The 17,556-nt window shown below is 43.6% G+C and overlaps 1 protein-coding gene across 1 annotated transcript in view; it reads right to left on the reverse strand.

The window, feature by feature from the left end:
• TMC2 (transmembrane channel like 2) overlaps nt 1-17,556 on the reverse strand; it is a 42,114-nt gene that overhangs the window by 11,876 nt on the left and 12,682 nt on the right. The window contains exons 9-16 of the mRNA XM_013948103.1: nt 16,171-16,313; nt 13,874-14,021; nt 11,279-11,467; nt 9,349-9,528; nt 8,098-8,250; nt 7,064-7,192; nt 1,718-1,785; nt 13-252 (exon numbers count right to left, since the gene is read on the reverse strand). Coding sequence (XP_013803557.1) covers nt 13-252; nt 1,718-1,785; nt 7,064-7,192; nt 8,098-8,250; nt 9,349-9,528; nt 11,279-11,467; nt 13,874-14,021; nt 16,171-16,313 — 1,250 coding nt within the window. The remainder of the gene's footprint in view (nt 1-12; nt 253-1,717; nt 1,786-7,063; nt 7,193-8,097; nt 8,251-9,348; nt 9,529-11,278; nt 11,468-13,873; nt 14,022-16,170; nt 16,314-17,556) is intronic.

The following is a 17,556-nucleotide window of genomic DNA, read 5'->3' on the forward strand; positions in this document are numbered from 1 at the left end:
TTTTGTTAATACCTGAATGGTCCACAATCGAAGGAAGGAGGCAGGGACATAATGGTGTAGGCTACAGGCAGGAGACTGAGGAACAGGATCAACAACAAAAGTCCCATGTAAAAATTATTAGACTTGGATGCTTTAAATACTCGCTCATGAGGGACATTGCTGCTCATGACAGCCCAGCACTGAAAATACATGGAGGTTAATAAGCGCAGCACGTTTATACCCACAAGCCCTGGTGCATAAAAGGATCCCATCCTAAAAAGGAAAGGAGAAGAACAGGTGTTATTATTATTATTATTTTTTTTTTGCTGGACTGGAAGATTTTTTTTCTTTTTTCAGAAAAAGAAGGTAAAAGTTGTTAATGCAGTGGCAAGTTTGCCTGTAAATTATGTCTGAGTGGGCTGGCTTGTGCCACCTCTGTGCTTCTGGAGGAGAAGCCACCTGTGTTAAGGCACAGTAACTGTATATTGAGGACCAGCAATGTCTCAGACCTCTCAATAGTTGCAGAGAAAGATTTTCAGTTTGTGACAAAAATTGCTTAAAAAAAAAAGGTGGCTTTTGATCCCAGGTGGTCCAAAACAATGTATTTTTCTGAAAGACCAAGAAGCACAGGAAAACTGTGCTTCACAGGCATGCTTAGAGGGAATTCCTGAAGTGGGCCACATGCCTGGACCTGCAGCTGCCCATGGTGGCAGTGTCCTTCTGTCACCGCTGCCAGCAGCTCTGTGGTTGCAGAGGAAGTGGGGCCTGTGGCGGTGGTAATAGGTAGGATTCCCTGTGCTTTCAAACTCCTGGCTTCTCAGTAAAGAGCCCACGGCAAGACTGGCAAGCCTAGGTCCCCTAAAATTGCAGGTGCTGAGAGCCTTGTGTCTGGGGCATTCAGCCCCAGTGCTGGGAGGTCTGAGTGTTGGTCCCTTGGGATTCAGCCTTGGCGTGTAGGAGAGATCATCAGGTTCATGGTTCAGGTGTCACAGAACTGGCAGTTTCTAGAAACAGTTGGCTTTGTCAGAACATTTCTGATCAGATCCTACCATAATCTCCACTTGCCTTAAATAGGTACAATCTGGGAAGTTGGGGGAGATTGGAAAGCTTGGAAAATATCAGGTGAATGTGAGCAGGGGGAAAACACTTCCTTGAGTCTGCAGAGATGTTACAGTAGATGAACAGAAAGAAAATATTAGAGCATGTAAAAAACAAAAAAAAACCAACCAACCTTCTCCCCAAAGCAGGTGAGGGTGCTTGGCACCATTGCCTCTTGTGCCACCAGAGCAGGGGCAGCAGCTGCCCTTGTTTGCCCTCCTTTGGGGTAATTCTGGGATGTGCCTCTACTCCCTGACCCACTCAGCCAGCTCCCTGCCCACCCTTGTATTGATGTGTAAGCTTGCAGCGCCCTCAGAATTGCTTTCTTATCTCTCCCCCCACCACATGAACCATCTTGAAAGGGCGGGGAAAGGGACAATTTTACTTTTGGAAAAAAATGGCCTTATAAAAGTGAGCGTAGGGTGGGGTTTGCAAGACTGTTTTCTGTTTAAGCTAGGCCAATGCTGCTACTCTTTGACTAAGCTGGAATTTTAAAATGTTATTTCCATTTTTACAGTCAATCACAGAAAGTCAAACAATCAGAGAAAACAAAGTACAAGCAGTCTAAGCTTGGAAGCTCTCTAGCTCTGCTGGAAAGCTTTTTAAAGAACATGAAAACGAAAAAGGAAATACGTCTTACCAAATCATTCCTTGGTTGAAGACCAAACCCAGAACATTGCCACTAATGTCAAACTCAGCATAGGAGGGCTGCATGGGGGGGGGAAGGAGAGTTTGTTGTTACCAGAGGTATGTGCTATTGCTTACTGCTGCTGGGTGTAAGGTTGCTTAAACCTGGAGTGAAAGGATTTATAGGAGGTCTCCTGCTGCATGCATACTGCTTGAATGCCCAGCAACAGAGCTGTGAAAGCAAAAATGGAGCTACTGTGCTCTGGGCTGTCTGGAGAGCAAGACTCTCTTGGCTTGCAGAAAATTGGAAAGATGCGCTAAGGTGCTTAGATTTGCTCTGCGTTTGTATCTTCTTCCTGCTAATAAAGCCAGCTATGAGCAAAGAAGCCATGGCATAAGACTAGGATTTTATATTCCAGCATGTATATCTGGCTATGGACTTACATTTCCACCCTGTTAAAATATTGAATGTTTGACTTGTTGTAAGGCTGAGTTGGAGGACAAATACTACAGCAGCTATATCCACTCCCTCAGGTTTTGCAGCAGCAGGCTGCTGCAGAAGAGAAGCAAAGGCCCTAGGGGGCAAAACCTGAGGGAATATATGGCTTGATAAATATGTGGCGTTATTTTTCACTGCACTATACAATATTTAAAGTACCACTTTATATGGAGCAGCCCATCTGATGTGGTTGCTAATGGTGGTAATTCCAGAGCAGGCAGGTATAATCTGTCTGCAATATTTTTCATTTTATAAATTATTATTCTGCTAGATTTGCCTATGATGAAACCATTGTTTCCTCTACATATGTATGTTTTTGCGTGCACAAACTCAGGGGACTTTTGGCAGCTTAAATTATGTGTAAAGGTTTTTTTGTTTTCTTGGAAAAAAATTTTTTTGAAGGAAAGGACCCAGGAAATCACCAGTCTTATGCTTTACTGCAATATAGAATACAGTTTTAAAAAATGATGGATGATGCCCTTAAATGTTTCAAACATCCTGGATAGTATGTCTGCTTTTGACCCAGTTTCCACGTATTCCATACTGTCAGTGTTTTGTAAAGTTGAGGTTTAACATACGGGCAAAAACAAGTTTGGCTTTGATAATGAAAAACTTGAAAGGATCCTAGTCAGAGTTTTGTTTAGTCAAATGCTGGTAAGTTTTGGGAAGAAATAGCTGCAAACATTGTTTATTTATTTTTTTGATTCTGGTCCATCTCTATTTAAAGTCTTTAGTTACAGATTAATATTGGCGCTTTTTTTGCCATGAAAGTAACCACACGTTTCAGTGCCTGCTTTCTTCTGTGCTGAGTACTTCTGTGTGAGAAGGCTAGGTTAAACAACAGTCACTATACATGTTAGAAAAACACATATACAATTGTGCTGGTGCTCATGGCTAGGCTGGGCTAGATGGCTGTTACTACTTTGCTCCATCCAGGAGAGGTGAACTGTAAAACCTTCAGTGTTTCCCTTAGCTCAGGATGGTTTTTGTAGAGTTACCTGTTTGAAACAGGAATCAAGCCAGCTGTAAAATAAGAAAACAAATTTAAAAATGATAAGATGATTTCTTTGGTGAGGTCTCAGTACTTCTGGACTTGGGCAAAGCCAAGACTTTGAGAAGGATGTGAAGAGAAAAAGAAATAAAAACTCTCAATATAAACCTTTTTTTGCACTCAGGAAGACATTTTCTCAGTAAAGCACAAATTAATGGCATATAAAAAGAGTGAATTCTTGCTTCAGGCCAACTGGTTGATGCTTTTCCTCTGAAGGAGTCTCATATCTCCCACAGTTTCCCTCCTGGGCCAGAGCGTGTTTGGCAGTATGCAGGAGCCAAGCAAAAGGACAATGTGCAAAGAGGCAGGGAAAAGAAAACAACCCTACTTGAGCACCAGTGATTTCTAGCACCAGGAGTTGTATACAAATGCCCCAAAGGTGTGAGAGAAAAAAAACAGGGAAGACCACAGGGCTTTCTTCTCTCTGCACCTACTATGGGAGTGGAGTTGGCTTGGCGTGAAAGGAGAGTTTTGCCTTCCCTAGACTGCAGTCTCTCTAGCATTGCTCATTTTATGGGCTGCAGCTTAATGCTCCTACTTAGTCATAATAAAAAAGGGCCTTGCCCTACTCCATCTGAGCTTCTTGGAAGCTGGATTAGACTGCTAGTTTGCAAAAGTTCACCTGTTGGAGCTGGCTACATTGGTTAATCCCTTGATAGATGCTGAATGGGCTTTGTTTCTCAGTACAATATTGCCTTGCAGCAAGCCTGGGCTCATGCTGAAAGCCCAGGAGAAGGGGAGAGGGAGGAACCAAGTGAGCCCTAAAGCAGCTGTTTTAAATTTCACTGAGAAGTGGAGGATGGATATTCAGGAAATGTTTTTTTTCTGAAGGGCAGAAGAAACTTCCAGCTATTTGTACAATGGAGATCATCTTAATAAAAGAAAATCCCGTGTGGTATTTTTAAAGGTTGTTTTGAGGAAAGCATCTAAAAAAATCAAACAAGGCTAACAACGTGAGAAGCAGACATGGGCTGGAGGATAAAACCAGAATTTTCAAGAAGAGCATAGTCTGTGAGCATCCATACTAGGAGCAATTGCATGCTGTTTGGGGAACATGCTGCTGCTTCAAGGCAGGGGACTCCCAAGGCTCCAAGTTCTCCCATCTACTTCTGAGAAACGCCTTCTGTTTCTCCCAGAAGAAATGCAAATAAATCCATGAGCAGCAAATACCTTTGGTGTCTAGCTGCCCTCATCTGGTCTGCCCCCACAGGCACCTGCAAAAACCACCTCACTGCTCTTCTTCAGACCTCTCCTGGAAACCCTTCCAGTGTAGTGGTTAGGTGGTTGGTACATTGATACAGCTGTATTATTTCCAAGTATTTTCCTCTCTGTCTGAATCCACCCGTTATTGTCTCTTCTCTTTTATTTAGGTTATAACTGTGTGAAACAGTGACCCTTTTCTTTATTCTTTTGTTCTGTATTTGTGCAGCTCTGGTACTGGCTGCTTTGGTCATATAGCCTTTATGAATACTAAAGAGTCTGGTACTGCTGTGCATTACACATATGTGAGAGGGGAAAAAAAAATCCTCCTTATTTCACTGCAGCAAAAATAACACCAACTTCCAACATAGCACAGTCTTCTGATCTGTGAGTAAAGCATGCTACTGCCTGCAAGCAGGGCAATAAACAAGGAGGTCCAGACTTTGAGAAGATGAGCTGAGTATAAAAGGGCCCAAAGGTTTGGGATTTTAACTACTGAATGAACATCAGGATAATTTTTTTTTTAATTCAACTTCATGATTCAAGTTCTTGAGTGGAAGAGGATGCAACGAGGAAGGCTAAGACCCATTTGGAATTAAATCTGGTGAGAGATGTCAAGGACAACAAGAAGGGCTTCTTCAAATGCATCAGTAGCAAGAGGAAAACTAGGGAAAATGTGGGCCCTTTGCTGAATGGGGTGGGTGCCCTGGTGACGAAGGATGCAGAGAAGGCAGAGTTACTGAATGCCTTCTTTGCTTCAGTCTTTACTGCTCAGGCCAGCCCTCAGGTACCCCAGACCCTGGAGACAAGGGAGAAAGTCTGGAGAAAGGAAGACTTTCCCTTGGTCGAGGAGGATCGGGTTAGAGATCATTTAAGCAAAATTGACACCCACAAATCCATGGGCCCCGATGGGATGCACCCATGAGTGCTGAGGGAGCTGGCGGACGTTATTGCTAAGCCACTCTCCATCATCTTTGAAAGGTCATGGAGAACAGAGGAGGGGCCTGAGGACTGGAAGAAAGCCAATGTCACCCCAGTCTTCAAAAAGGGCAAGAAGGAGGACCCGGGGAACTGCAGGCCAGTCAGCCTCACCTGCATCCCTGGAAAGGTGATGGAGCAGCTCATCCTGGAGGCCATCTCCAAGCATGTGGAGGAAAAGAAGGTGATCAGGAGTAGTCAGCATGGCTTCACCAAGGGGAAATCGTGTTTAACCAATCTGATAGCCTTCTCTGATGGAATGACTGCCTGGGTAGATGAGGGGAGAGCAGTGGATGTTGTCTACCTTGACTTCAGCAAGGCTTTCGACACTGTCTCCCATAGCATCCTCATAGACAAGCTCAGGAAGTGTGGGCTAGATGAGCGGACAGTGAGGTGGACTGAGAACTGGCTGAATGGCAGAGCTCAGAGTTGTGATCAGCGGCGCAGAGTCTAGTTGGAGGCCTGTAGCTAGCGGTGTCCCCCAGGGGTCAGTACTGGGTCCAGTCTTGTTCAACTTCTTCATCAATGACCTGGATGAAGGGACAGTGTGCCCCCTCAGCAAGTTTGCTGATGATACAAAACTGGGAGGAGTGGCGGATACCCCAGAGGGCTGTGCTGCCATTCAGAGAGACCTGGACAGGCTGGAGAGGTGGGCAGAGAGGAACATCCTGAAGTTCAACAAAGGCAAGTGCAGGGTCCTGCACCTGGGGAGGAATAACCCCCTGCACCAGGACAGGTTGGGGGTTGAGCTGCTGGAAAGCAGCTCTGCCGAGAAGGACCTGGGAGTGCTGGTGGACACCAAGTTGACCATGAGGCAGCAATGTGCCCTTGTGGCCAAGAAGGCCAATGGTATCCTGGGGTGCATCAGGAAGAGTGTTGCCAGCAGGTCGAGGGAGGTGATCCTGCCCCTCTACTCAGCCCTGGTGAGGCCCCATCTGGAGTACTGCGTCCAGTTCTGGGCTCCCCAGTACAAGAGGGATGTGGCACTACTGGAGAGAGTCCAGCGAAGGGCTACAAAGATGATTAGGGGACTGGAGCATCTCTCTTATGAGGGAAGGCTGAGAGAGCTGGGCCTGTTTAGCCTGGAGAAGAGAAGGCTGAGAGGAGATCTTATCAATGTGTACAAGTATCTGAAGGGAGGGTGTCGAGAGGATGGAGCCAGACTCTTTTCAGTGGTGCCCAGCGACAGGACGCGAGGCAACGGGCACAAACTGAAACACAGACAGTTCCATCTGAACATGAGGAAAAACTTCTTCACTGTGAGGGTGACAGAGCACTGGAACAGGTTGCCCAGAGAGGTTGTGGAGTCTCCTTCTCTGGAGATATTCAAACCCCACCTGGACGTGATCCTGTGCAATGTGCTCTAGGTGACCCTGCTTGAGCAGGGAGGTTGGACTAGATGATCTCCAGAGGTCCCTTCCAACCTCAGCCATTCTGTGATTCTGTGAGAGAACTGTATTTTTTGTAGGGTTCTTTCTGGGATGAAACTGATCCAGAGACTAACGATGCCAATTAAAGTATCAAACAAGACCAGAAGATACTTAGAACCATTCAAAACCCATTTATCAGTAATATTTAAATAAATGGCCCTAAATTAATTTTATCTTCTCAGCTAAAAGACATTGACTTACAAATCCAGCCTCTAGGTCCCAGCACCAGCAGTAATTCACAAATCTGACAAAGCAAGCACGGATGAAATCTCCCACCAGGATGGTTACGTATGTCACTAGGATATCAGACACAGTGAGCCTTACAAACTCCTGCAATTTGAAACAAGGAAAGAACATTTAGCTGCTATAATTTCAGTAGTGCATTCTGGATTTTATTTTATTAAGCCATTTTTCTTTATATGACAATAACCTGCAGAAAGGCATGCCATGAACAAACTCCTTGTCTGTTTTCAGACACTCAGCAGTGCTTAAGGTTCACCTCTGCACTTGGGAACCACGAGCTCCTTTACAGCTATTAGCCCTATCAGTTGCTGCTAGTGTTATTGACTGCACTACATATTGTGATAGCATATAAAATGAAAGCAGAATGCTAATGCTGCAATAATGCTAGTCTGAAACATACATACACAGAGGCTAATTTTGATTTTGCAGTTTAGCAGTCTGCAAACACTTTCACAGAAATTTCTGTGTTACTGTGAGTTATTTTTGAGAGTCTTACAGGGATTTCACTGTTCTAAAGAAGTCCTGTGTGAAATTAGTAGTTAATTCAGACTCTCCCATCTGTGGACTTTACTTCCTCTTTGGAAGAGGTTCTGAGTAAAAGCCAGTGACTCTTGGGAAACTGCAGGGTTTTCCTAATCTATGTTGAAACCTGTAATATCAGTTGAAAACTAGCAAGTTAAGGTAGCAGGAAGGAGCTACCAGTGCTTCTGAAAATAACATTTCTTGACAGTCTCACAAAATGGGAATCACCTGTGCTCTTCACTGAAAATACTACAGAGCTGTGGGTGTCCCAGGCACTTCTGGCTGTGTATCTCATGACCATAGTTTGAGATCCATGGCCATATATTTAAATTGCCTTGGTGCTTCTATGTGAGGAGTTGAAAAAGGAGATGCCATTTGTGAGGAAAACATCAATCCTGGAAACACTGAAAGCAACAACAACAAAAAAACCCAAACCAGTCCAGAGCTTTACTGTATAACAAATTTCTTACAATGCCAACGGTTGTCTCCCAGCAAGGTCCCCTGGGCACGTCTGCCGGATCAAGGGGAGGTGGGGTGGCAGTGCTGCCATTCCCTGCGGATGAGTTGTGGTGGCTAAGCAGTGTCCAATATGTGATGTTCCTTAAGCCGTCCTCTTCAGCCAGCTACAATGGGAGAGACGCCCTGGCTGAAAACATCTGCGAATGGAGCTCTAGAGGATGCAGTGGCCTGAGCTGGAGCTAACTTGCACTCAGAGAGTGCAAGCCATAGGGTTCCTCTCTCATTTCTACCAGTTACCACCTCTAGTAAAAGAAAGTGCTGACAACAGAGTTGCAGGGCCAGCATTGGAAAGGAAAATAGCATGGAAACTTGTTTTCTGTGGCCAGGAACGGGGAGGCAGTCTCTCCAGACCTAGAGGGCACTGCTGGTTTTGGCAAGCAAATACTGACTAGCCTTTCCAACACCCGCTTTTTAGCAGTCCTCGCTTGAGCTGGACTCTGCTCCCCTTCTTTGTGGTAACCACTAGCTTGCTCCTAATACATGAATGGCATTACAGGAGGAGCCGGAGCTCCTGTAAGGCGAGCCAAGGTTTGGGAATCTGGCCTATGATGAGCAAGAAAACAGGGCTGCTGTTAATACAAGCCTCCACTGCAGTCCTTCTTGCTCACTTTGTTTAGCATTTTTCAGAGCAGAGCAAACCTCCCTGATTCCCCTTATTCTTCTCAGCTTAAAATGGAGTCATTTTTTTGTGGATCAGTTAGACATTTATCCTTTCCTGTGGTTATCTGCCTGCGACACACTGCCAAGATAGTGTTAAAGGGGGGAGGGGCAGGAGGAAAGGATTATAAACTATATCCTCAGGGTCTGTGTTAATAGAAATTGCAAAGAGTGTCAGATGGAAAAAATTCAAATTACTCTTATATTCCATGATTATAGGAGACAATAACCACTCTGTTTTCAGGGTTGTAAAGAGAAGTTTGAGAATCTCTGGCAAGCTAGATAGGCCTAGGAGCATTTCCTTGAGTCGCTCATTTCAGCCCTGCAGCATGTAGCTCTGATCTTAAAACAAGGCTAAAAACCCCTCTGGGCTGTGAGCGACCTCTGGGCAGCTGCTGTCCATGCTTGAGAGGATCAGGGAGGGAGGAAGTACCAACTGCTTGCTGCAAAGGGAATGGTTGTCCATGCTAGCCGCAGAGGTGGGCTGTGCTCACACGCTGCTCTAGAAAATACTAGTGAACTTGCCTTTTTGGCTAAGATCTTACTTTTTCATTGACATCGTCCATCAAGGCCAACAAAAATGTGTAGAGATTCCCAAGGAAGAGTGCAAAGATCCGTCCCAGCTGCCATTTCAGACCTATGCGGGGATGGTAATTTTCTAGTGCTGCAATAGTTTCGAACAGTGGTGGACAAAACATACCCAGCAAAGACATTACGATTTCAACCTGCCAAAAAGGAAGATTAGATTACTGCTGCTAATACTAAGAACAGTGACCATGTTACTTTAAGCAGTTATCAAAAGTATGCATGCCAGCATTTCGTATAGTGTGGCCACTGCAATCCGATTTTGCTGAGGAGCAAACTGACAGATCTCTTTAATGTTGGCAAACAGTTTTCCATTAGAACAGGGCAGCAAATGTGGAAATGGCACATAATAGGGAGAAAGTTGCATTTTGTGATAGCGTGTCACCGAATTAGTTTCTGCTCTTTCCCACTCAAAAAGGCCAATTACAGTAATAAGGTTGAGACTGAGTGACACATGGAGCAGAGTAGGAGCTGCAGGCAACTTGTCAACAAGTAGTTTGAGATTTCTGAAGAATTTATGAAGGGGAAAGAGCTAAAACAAGCTCAGCTCCTGGCTTTGCTTAGTTTGCAGTCAGCACAGCATCAGGCTTGAGGGTTGGGGTGGATGGCTTGCTCTTGCAGGAGCACTTTTGCTGTTATCTCAAAGGGATGAGCTCAGAAGAATTTGTTCCCCATCAGTCCATACTCATTAATATTTAGTTTCCTCAATTCTCACGTACTACTGCCTGCATCAGCTCTTAGGTTCCTATTTTAGTTTTGGAGGAATCACAAGACTTGGCTTGTGTGCATAAAGCAATTAGTCGATGCTAATGTTTATTTTCCATGTTCAGCACCTTTGCTTTTGCAATAGGTGATTACAGACTTAAATGGAAGCACAGCACGGACTCAGTCTTGAAGCTCAAGAGAATACGTCCTATTCATTTTTTTGTTTCTCTGCAAAACACCAAGTTGTATTAAAGTCAGTGAAGTCATTGACAAACCAGTGTTAACTCAGTCATCACTTGGGGACTTTATCTTTTCTTGCAGACATACAATGCCCATTGGCCTGCAGGGGACTGCATCTGCAGAGCCAATGGCAAGTTTTGTCTCTTTCTAAACATCTCCTTCCAGGAAAGGGAACAAGTAGCCAGAGTTGTGCCTATTGAGATGTTAAGTTATCACCAGGAAAGTCTCAGATGTTAGACTTTTTTTTTTTTTGTATGTTATTTTTCCTTTGGGAAAAGTTGACTGAAGCAAATCAAAACATTTTGAGAGAAAATGTTATTTTGTTAATGCTTTCTGAGGGAGCTATGAAAATGCACGGCTTTGAATTTGATTTGGTTTCGATATATAAATACCTGATAGTATAGTATATGTTGAAATTAAGCATTTCAATAGATTGAAACAATATTGTGTGAAGAGCTTCAAAATTTCAAATTTTCATTCCAAAATCAGATAAAAAAAAATTTGACAACTTACATTTCTCTGCAGACTGCAAAATCCTATTCTCATTATTCAAGGTAGACATAAATGATCTCAGGTTAGCTTTGTATCTGAACTCTAACACCCAGAGAGCTTTCTGGCACAACAGAATTTGTAAATAATGTGCAATTCAGTATAGATACTTTAAAAATTGATAAGGGATGTACATGCTAAAGACCCATTGACTCTTATTGCAATTGATTGTGAGATTATTTTACCTTATCTACAGGAATTGTTAATTTGTCCTGGAAAGTCTCAGTGAGCTTAACGTGCTTCCTAGCTAATACAAGTACAAAGTCACTGAGGGACTTCTGAGCCCTGGTAAGGAATCCCCTCTGCCTTGGATGCCACCCTCAAACTATGGCAATGATTATGCTGGTGTCCAGTGAAGGTTATCACAGTAGAAAACTGGAAGTAAAGTTTCCTTACCTCATTTCTTTCATACCACCCAATGTTTTGCATTTTGGAAAAAGTCTGGGAGCGTTTCACCACGAAGTAAATGAGGTAACCGCTGCCACACAAGCAGCATATGATGAGCACATTTGCCAGCACCCGCAGGAACCTTCTCAGGTGGATGTTCTCGTCCTTGTTGCTTTCTTGCTCATCCACAATAGATTCCTTAAGAAGAAGATATACTCACAGAATTGTAACATGAATGTAGGAGCACAAAGCCTAAGGCTAGAAGGCGATATTAGATCATTTTCTAGACTATAAAACGTAATTCCATGCTATTATGGTTATATTGAACTTGGTAATTTGTTAGGCTCAAACAAACCTTCCTAAAGGCATCCCAGCATGACTGGAAGACATCAGGTGGCGAACAGCCTGCTGCGTCCCAGGGGAGTGTAGCTGGGTAATTGCACTCTGAAATAAAGCACTTCCTCGCCGAGTTTGGAGCCAGCTGCTGGTGGCTGCCAGACTACAGGGCCTTTTAGATCTCGCTATTTTCTCCTGCACAGGTAGTTGCACACTGTAATCAAGTCATCTCTTGTGCTTCATTTTCATAAACAAAGCTGACTGAGCCCTTGAAATCTCCAGCAGTTAGGCTTTTCCTCCACTCGGTGAATAATTCTTGTGGTTAATTCCTGCTCAGTATCTTAAGTCTTAGCTCTGTTACACTCTGAAAAATTGATCTGTGCACTTTAGCGGAGATTCTTTTGGTTTTATCCATACCCAATGCTACCATGATGTCCCACTTCTCTGGGGCCTTATTTGGAGTGTTAACCATGGAAAAAGATTGAATTGAATGAATTTTGATTTCAGATTAAGTAGCTATGTGCTGACTGACTGCTCTTTTAATTACTAGTTTCACCTTCCACCAAACTATCTGGTTTGAGTGTGTAAAAAAGTGTGGGGTGGGCTATTGTATGAAATACTCTTTATTCCTTCAAGAGAATATATTTAGGCTTTCTTTTGTATATTTTTTCTAATCACAAAAATCACTCTACTGCTTGGGGTATTTTGTTTACTTTGGGTTTTTTTCATCTTTTTTCTCTGAAACAAGTTCTGATTAAAAGAGGGCTTAGTAGTCAAAAGGCAGAACATTATTAAGAAACTCGTTATCCAAAGGCTGCTTTTTTCAGTGTTTCAAATAAAACTAGCTTTTGGGTTTTTTTACACTCTTTGTAAAATTAAAAAAGGAAAACACATTAAAATGGGCTTTAAAAGCAAATTGATTTTTTTAAACAAAATAAGTTTTTGCAGACTTTTGTTTTTCTCCTTTTAGTTTCTGTTTTTTTCATTGGAGAAAGATCCCCCCCCCATTTTTTACTTGGATACTAAAAAAAAATTCCATTTAATTTTCTGTGAGTTGTTTTCTTTAATCATCTTTGGAATTAGTTTAGTCCAAATTCTGGTCTAAAGTAGTTAACTCCAAATCCTTTGTGGTATCACTGATATTGATGGAACTATTTTCAATTTTTCCAGTGTGTTGCAGCCAGAATTTCTCACACTATGCAACATAACATTAGCAGTGTAAATATCTTGCCTGTCTCTATATGTACATATTGACAAGACATTACATAAAAGTACATTAAGCTAAGCAAATTCTCTTGGAAAAAGAGCTTTTCAGATTTCAGATGGAAAGTACTTTTGGTGGAATGAGGGAACCTTGTGGAAGTCACAATGAAAATGAAGAAATCCACAATTCTGTGCTGAAATTTTAAGAGAAACTCCAATTGGAAGCTTGTGCTTGAACCTCTTGAATTTAGGGATGCTGAGGTGTGTACTTGGTGGTCTGGATGACAAGATCTGTAGCAGAGCATTAGGATTAAGGACATTACAAGAAAACGCAGGGCAATTTTACTGAGTCTTTGAGAGGGCTTTGCTGGAGCTCAAGAAGATGTGGCTTGGTCACAAGCGAGACATAGAAGCAGGAGAGACAAGCTGTATTGTAGGGGAAAGCCGTAGGAATAACCATCCTGTGACACTCACCTTCTCTTGTGCATCAAGCTACAGAATAAAACCCATGCTAGGAAAGGGATGAGTCTGGGCCAAAGCTTATCCTGCTTCTGCTGTGTGGGTGTAGATTTAGTGGGGGATAGAAGAGGAGGAAAGAGGGAATTGTGGCTGCCTTGGCCACATCTGGAGCTGTGCATGTGGCCTTGGCCTTATGTCGGGGGGTGGGTTGTGCCACCTGTTCCTGTGCTATCTATGCAGTGCTGCAGCAGCCCTGGCTGTTTGGCCCACAATAGCATCTAGATCCAATATTCTCCCTTCTGCATGGGATTGAGGAGAAAAAGGTGATGGGAAAAATTAAAGTCCCCACATACCCACTGCAGCCAGCCTCTAGCTGATGTTTCCCATTCACTATTCTAGAGGATATTTAAATGCATATGGTCTTCCAAATCCTAAAGAGGGTGCTGGGGGTGACCGAGGGCACAGGAGCTGGAACTGACATGGTTCAGTGCCATACCCTGTTTGCACTGAGAGATGCCATGCAGGTATCCAGTTTTCCCCTTAAACTTCTGCTATGGTGGGATCTAGGAGCATCCCCATAAGCAGAGAAATGCCATTTAGGGTTACCTTGAAGCTGGTGGTGATTGACGCAAACTTGTTGTCTGCTGTCTCTGGGTTGCCAATGAGGTAGTCCCAGCTAGTGAACATTTTCCAGCTGAAAATGAAGTTTTCATCATCCCCTTCTCCTGTACTCTCATTGGCGTTGCGTGCCATCCTGTGTAAGGACATGTATGGTGGCAAGGTCAGAAAAAGGGTTTCACAGAGCTGCTAGATGTCCTCGAGCATTGCAGAGCAAGGCAGATGGTTTGAGATTGCTGGTGGATAAGGAAGGAAAGCAAGGGTGACAGTGCATGGGTTTGTGTATGTGATTGTTCTCTTTAACACATGCCTTTGGCCTGTTGTGTTTAAGGAGGAGGACTGAACTGTCAGATGGGATCTTCAGGGCTGTAGAGGTTTTGTTTTAAAAGCCATAGTGTAAAATTTATGATTGGTGATTAAAGCAGGTGAGGAATTGCTTCTACCACTTAGTGCATGAAGAAAGTCTATTTACAGTGCTTCTGGGCTGTAGGGTAAAGGGTAACAGTTATCTTTAGCCAGTTAAATTAAGTCAAAAAACATGGGTACTGTCCAAAATACCCACCACCACTTAAAGTTTAATTGAGATTTCAATAGCTGTGAAATGCTGGAGTCAAAGAACTTGCAGTAAATCAATGCAAGGGAAGAAAAAGGATTATTCTTGTTAATCAGCACAGGAGCAGATATTGCTTCTGTTATTCTCTCTCTATTATTTGATCCCTGAAATACCTGCATTACTCTCATTAGAGTTCCTAGCACCAGTCCCTCAAGGAAGATGAGACAACAAACTGTATATTTCATGGCAAATGTAGAGCAAATCCCCATGTCCTACTCTAACCAAGGGCTCAAAAGGCTGTTTCTGCTGCACAGACATAGTTTCAATAGCAATACAAATACATTGGCTAGTTCTTCCTTGTAAAGGAAGGAAGGATAACCTTTGGATGAAGTGATCTTGGGAGAGAGAGAGAGAGGTTTTATTCCTGGCTTTGCGGAGATGCTCTGAACAGCGAGAGGTGCTTTGGTTCGCACACTGGTTGCCTCTGTTTGTGCTGGTGGCTGGGGAGGCCACGGGAACTCTCACCAGTGCCTGGGGATGGCACACCGGCAGTCATGGCCATCAGGCCTGGATTAAGGCCCAGGGTTAAAACTCTGCACTGTGCAGATTGGTTTGGGGATGCATCTAAAACAATCTGTCAATTTGGCCCTTTTCTGTTCTCCTCATGCAAGCTGTGCAGTTCACACTGTCTTTCAGAAGCCTTTTTTTGCAAATGAAAGGATGGGAAAAGGAGCCTTTGAAATCTCCTGTAGGCAAGTTTCTTCTTCATGTACAAAATCCGCTTGTTAGGCAGCCCTATAGTAAAGTCGGAGGAAGGAGTATAGCAATCTAGACAGGAGAAGGAAGAATAGCGCTGGAGAAGGAGGTCGATGAGTCCAAAATAATGTGTGTGAGCAAGCCAGGGAGGCAGGGGTTGCAAGTGTTGAAATCACTGCAGTTTAACAGAAGAAGAGCTATCTCAAGGCAGACCCAAGATCCATCTAGCCCATGATAGGAGGTGGCAGTGGATGCTGAGGTAAGAGTATATGAACGCAGAAAGCATACAGCCCCGCTTTTCCCAGCGCTCTCCCAGGGTCAGGGGCTCAGGCACTTTGAGGCAGAGGTGGTGCATTCATATTGAAGAGACGTCCAGGGATTTTTGTTTCGTGATGTGTCCTGTTGACAAGTATTAAGATTTGCCAGCTGAACTGCTAAGAGCATCCAGTGGAGCACTGGTAGCTTAAGCTGTGGTAAATTAATTGCTTGCAGTTATTTTTCAGGTGTACTGGAGGCACCCAGCACATACAGGGCAAACACCTTGGGTTTATACTGGGTTAATGTGGTGAGGGTGGAGTAAGTATTTCCTTCACCCAGAGGATATTTCCAGTTCCTGTCTTCTACAGTCCCGAGCTTTCTCAGGAAATTGTTGAGGCAGGTAGCAGGGAAACCTGAAAATGCCTCTCTGTCCTTTATTTGACAGAAGTTTAATGGTTTTATATTGTATGTGTGATTTTGCTTGAGCCACAGCATGGAGAAGCAAAGCCTTTCATGGTGCCCGAAGGGCTGCAGGGCCAGGCTTCCCACAAAGCCCCAGGGGCTGCCCCAGGCTCCACGTTCATGGGGTCCTTGCTGGGGCTGCGGGAGCCAAGCTGCGGCTGGACCAAGCTGTTAGCTGTGCCTGGTGGAGGGGAAAATTAGCTGCGAGACATATCTGGGTGTATTTGGAAGAGAAGGGAACACAAACCATACTTACGATCTTATAACAACCATCAGGCTGTAGCCAAATACGCTGATCCCAACCATGAAATATGCCATCGGTAGCCTGTATTTTAACCAGCCGATCGTCCGTTGGTTGTTGTAGTAGCCATAAAAGAGTGCTGAGTATTTGATGTACCCCTGGAGGAAAACCAAAAGCAAACCTTTGTGTAAGCTGTGAGGCTTTTCTTCTGCAGGAAAGAGGCTTACTGCAAAATATTTGTACCCATTCTGGAGAAAACTGAAGATTTAAAACAAGGAAAATCAACTTGACAAAGTTTTTAGTGTCTCATTCTTGGCCATTTGCTGCCCTGTCATCTCTGAGAGGTGTTGATGCACCATTGTTACTCTCCTAAGAGAGGGAAGAAGAGGGGAAGCTTGTCAGGGAGTACCAGCTCAAAACTAAAATGAAGTTTTTATCTATCATTGTTTCATCTCTAGCAGAAAAACATCCCTGTTGCTCTTTGTGGCTGTAGCCCATCTGTTTCTCTAACCCAGTATCAAAGACTCAGATCTTGTGAAAATGCTGTAGTAAAGGGGTTTCCCACCATGATATGAAACTTTTCCTTTCAGCTAGGAGGCAGCTGATGTTCAGTCCCCTGCAGATTTAGTTCTTTTTACTGGCTACCGCCTGCAAAGCAAATGTAACTAAAGACTAAAAACAAAGCATTATTTTCTGTGAAAGCAAAGCTCTGACACAATATCAGCTAAGTTGTCTCAAGCAGACCTATTTTTTGCTGTACTGTTGGGCATTCAATGAATGTGCAGATCTTCTAACCTGCATTAGGGATCTCTTCCTATTTTTCTGTCATATCTCACCCAAGTTGTTGTATATCATTGCATACTGTACTTCTCTGTTTTTTGCCTCTTACCTTTCAGTTGATAAGTTATGTGTAGCAAATCAATCTCTCTGTGATAGTTGAGAAAGCTCCTCTCTGATCAAGTTTTTGGAAGAACCAAAATTGAGACATCACTAGAAGACCATACCAGGGGCTGTGAAACTGGATCTAGTTTAGCAACATTGAATAATTTATTTAGAAATTGATCTCTGGAGGTCGTCTAGTCCAGGTCCCTGCTCAAAGCAAGGCCAACTTCACAATTAAATCCAGTGGCTCAAAGCATTGTCCAGCTGAGTTTTGAAAATCTCTATGGATGGGGATCCCACAACCTCTCTGGGCCTCTGTTGCGGTGTTTGACCACCTTCATTTAATCAATTAGACTAGGGTCCCCCAAAGTGCTAGTTTTTTCATTTCTAACCTAATATAAATCTTTGGTCTCCCTGGTTGCAACATTAGCTGCACATTCATTCTGCACAAAGTGCTGTGCCACCAGCACAGGATAACTTTGCATGTTTCTCGTCCAGTGCTGCTGAGCCACTCGAGGT

Source organism: Apteryx mantelli, chromosome 2, assembly GCF_036417845.1.
Source record: "Apteryx mantelli isolate bAptMan1 chromosome 2, bAptMan1.hap1, whole genome shotgun sequence".
NCBI classification, from domain to species: Eukaryota; Metazoa; Chordata; class Aves; order Apterygiformes; family Apterygidae; genus Apteryx; species Apteryx mantelli.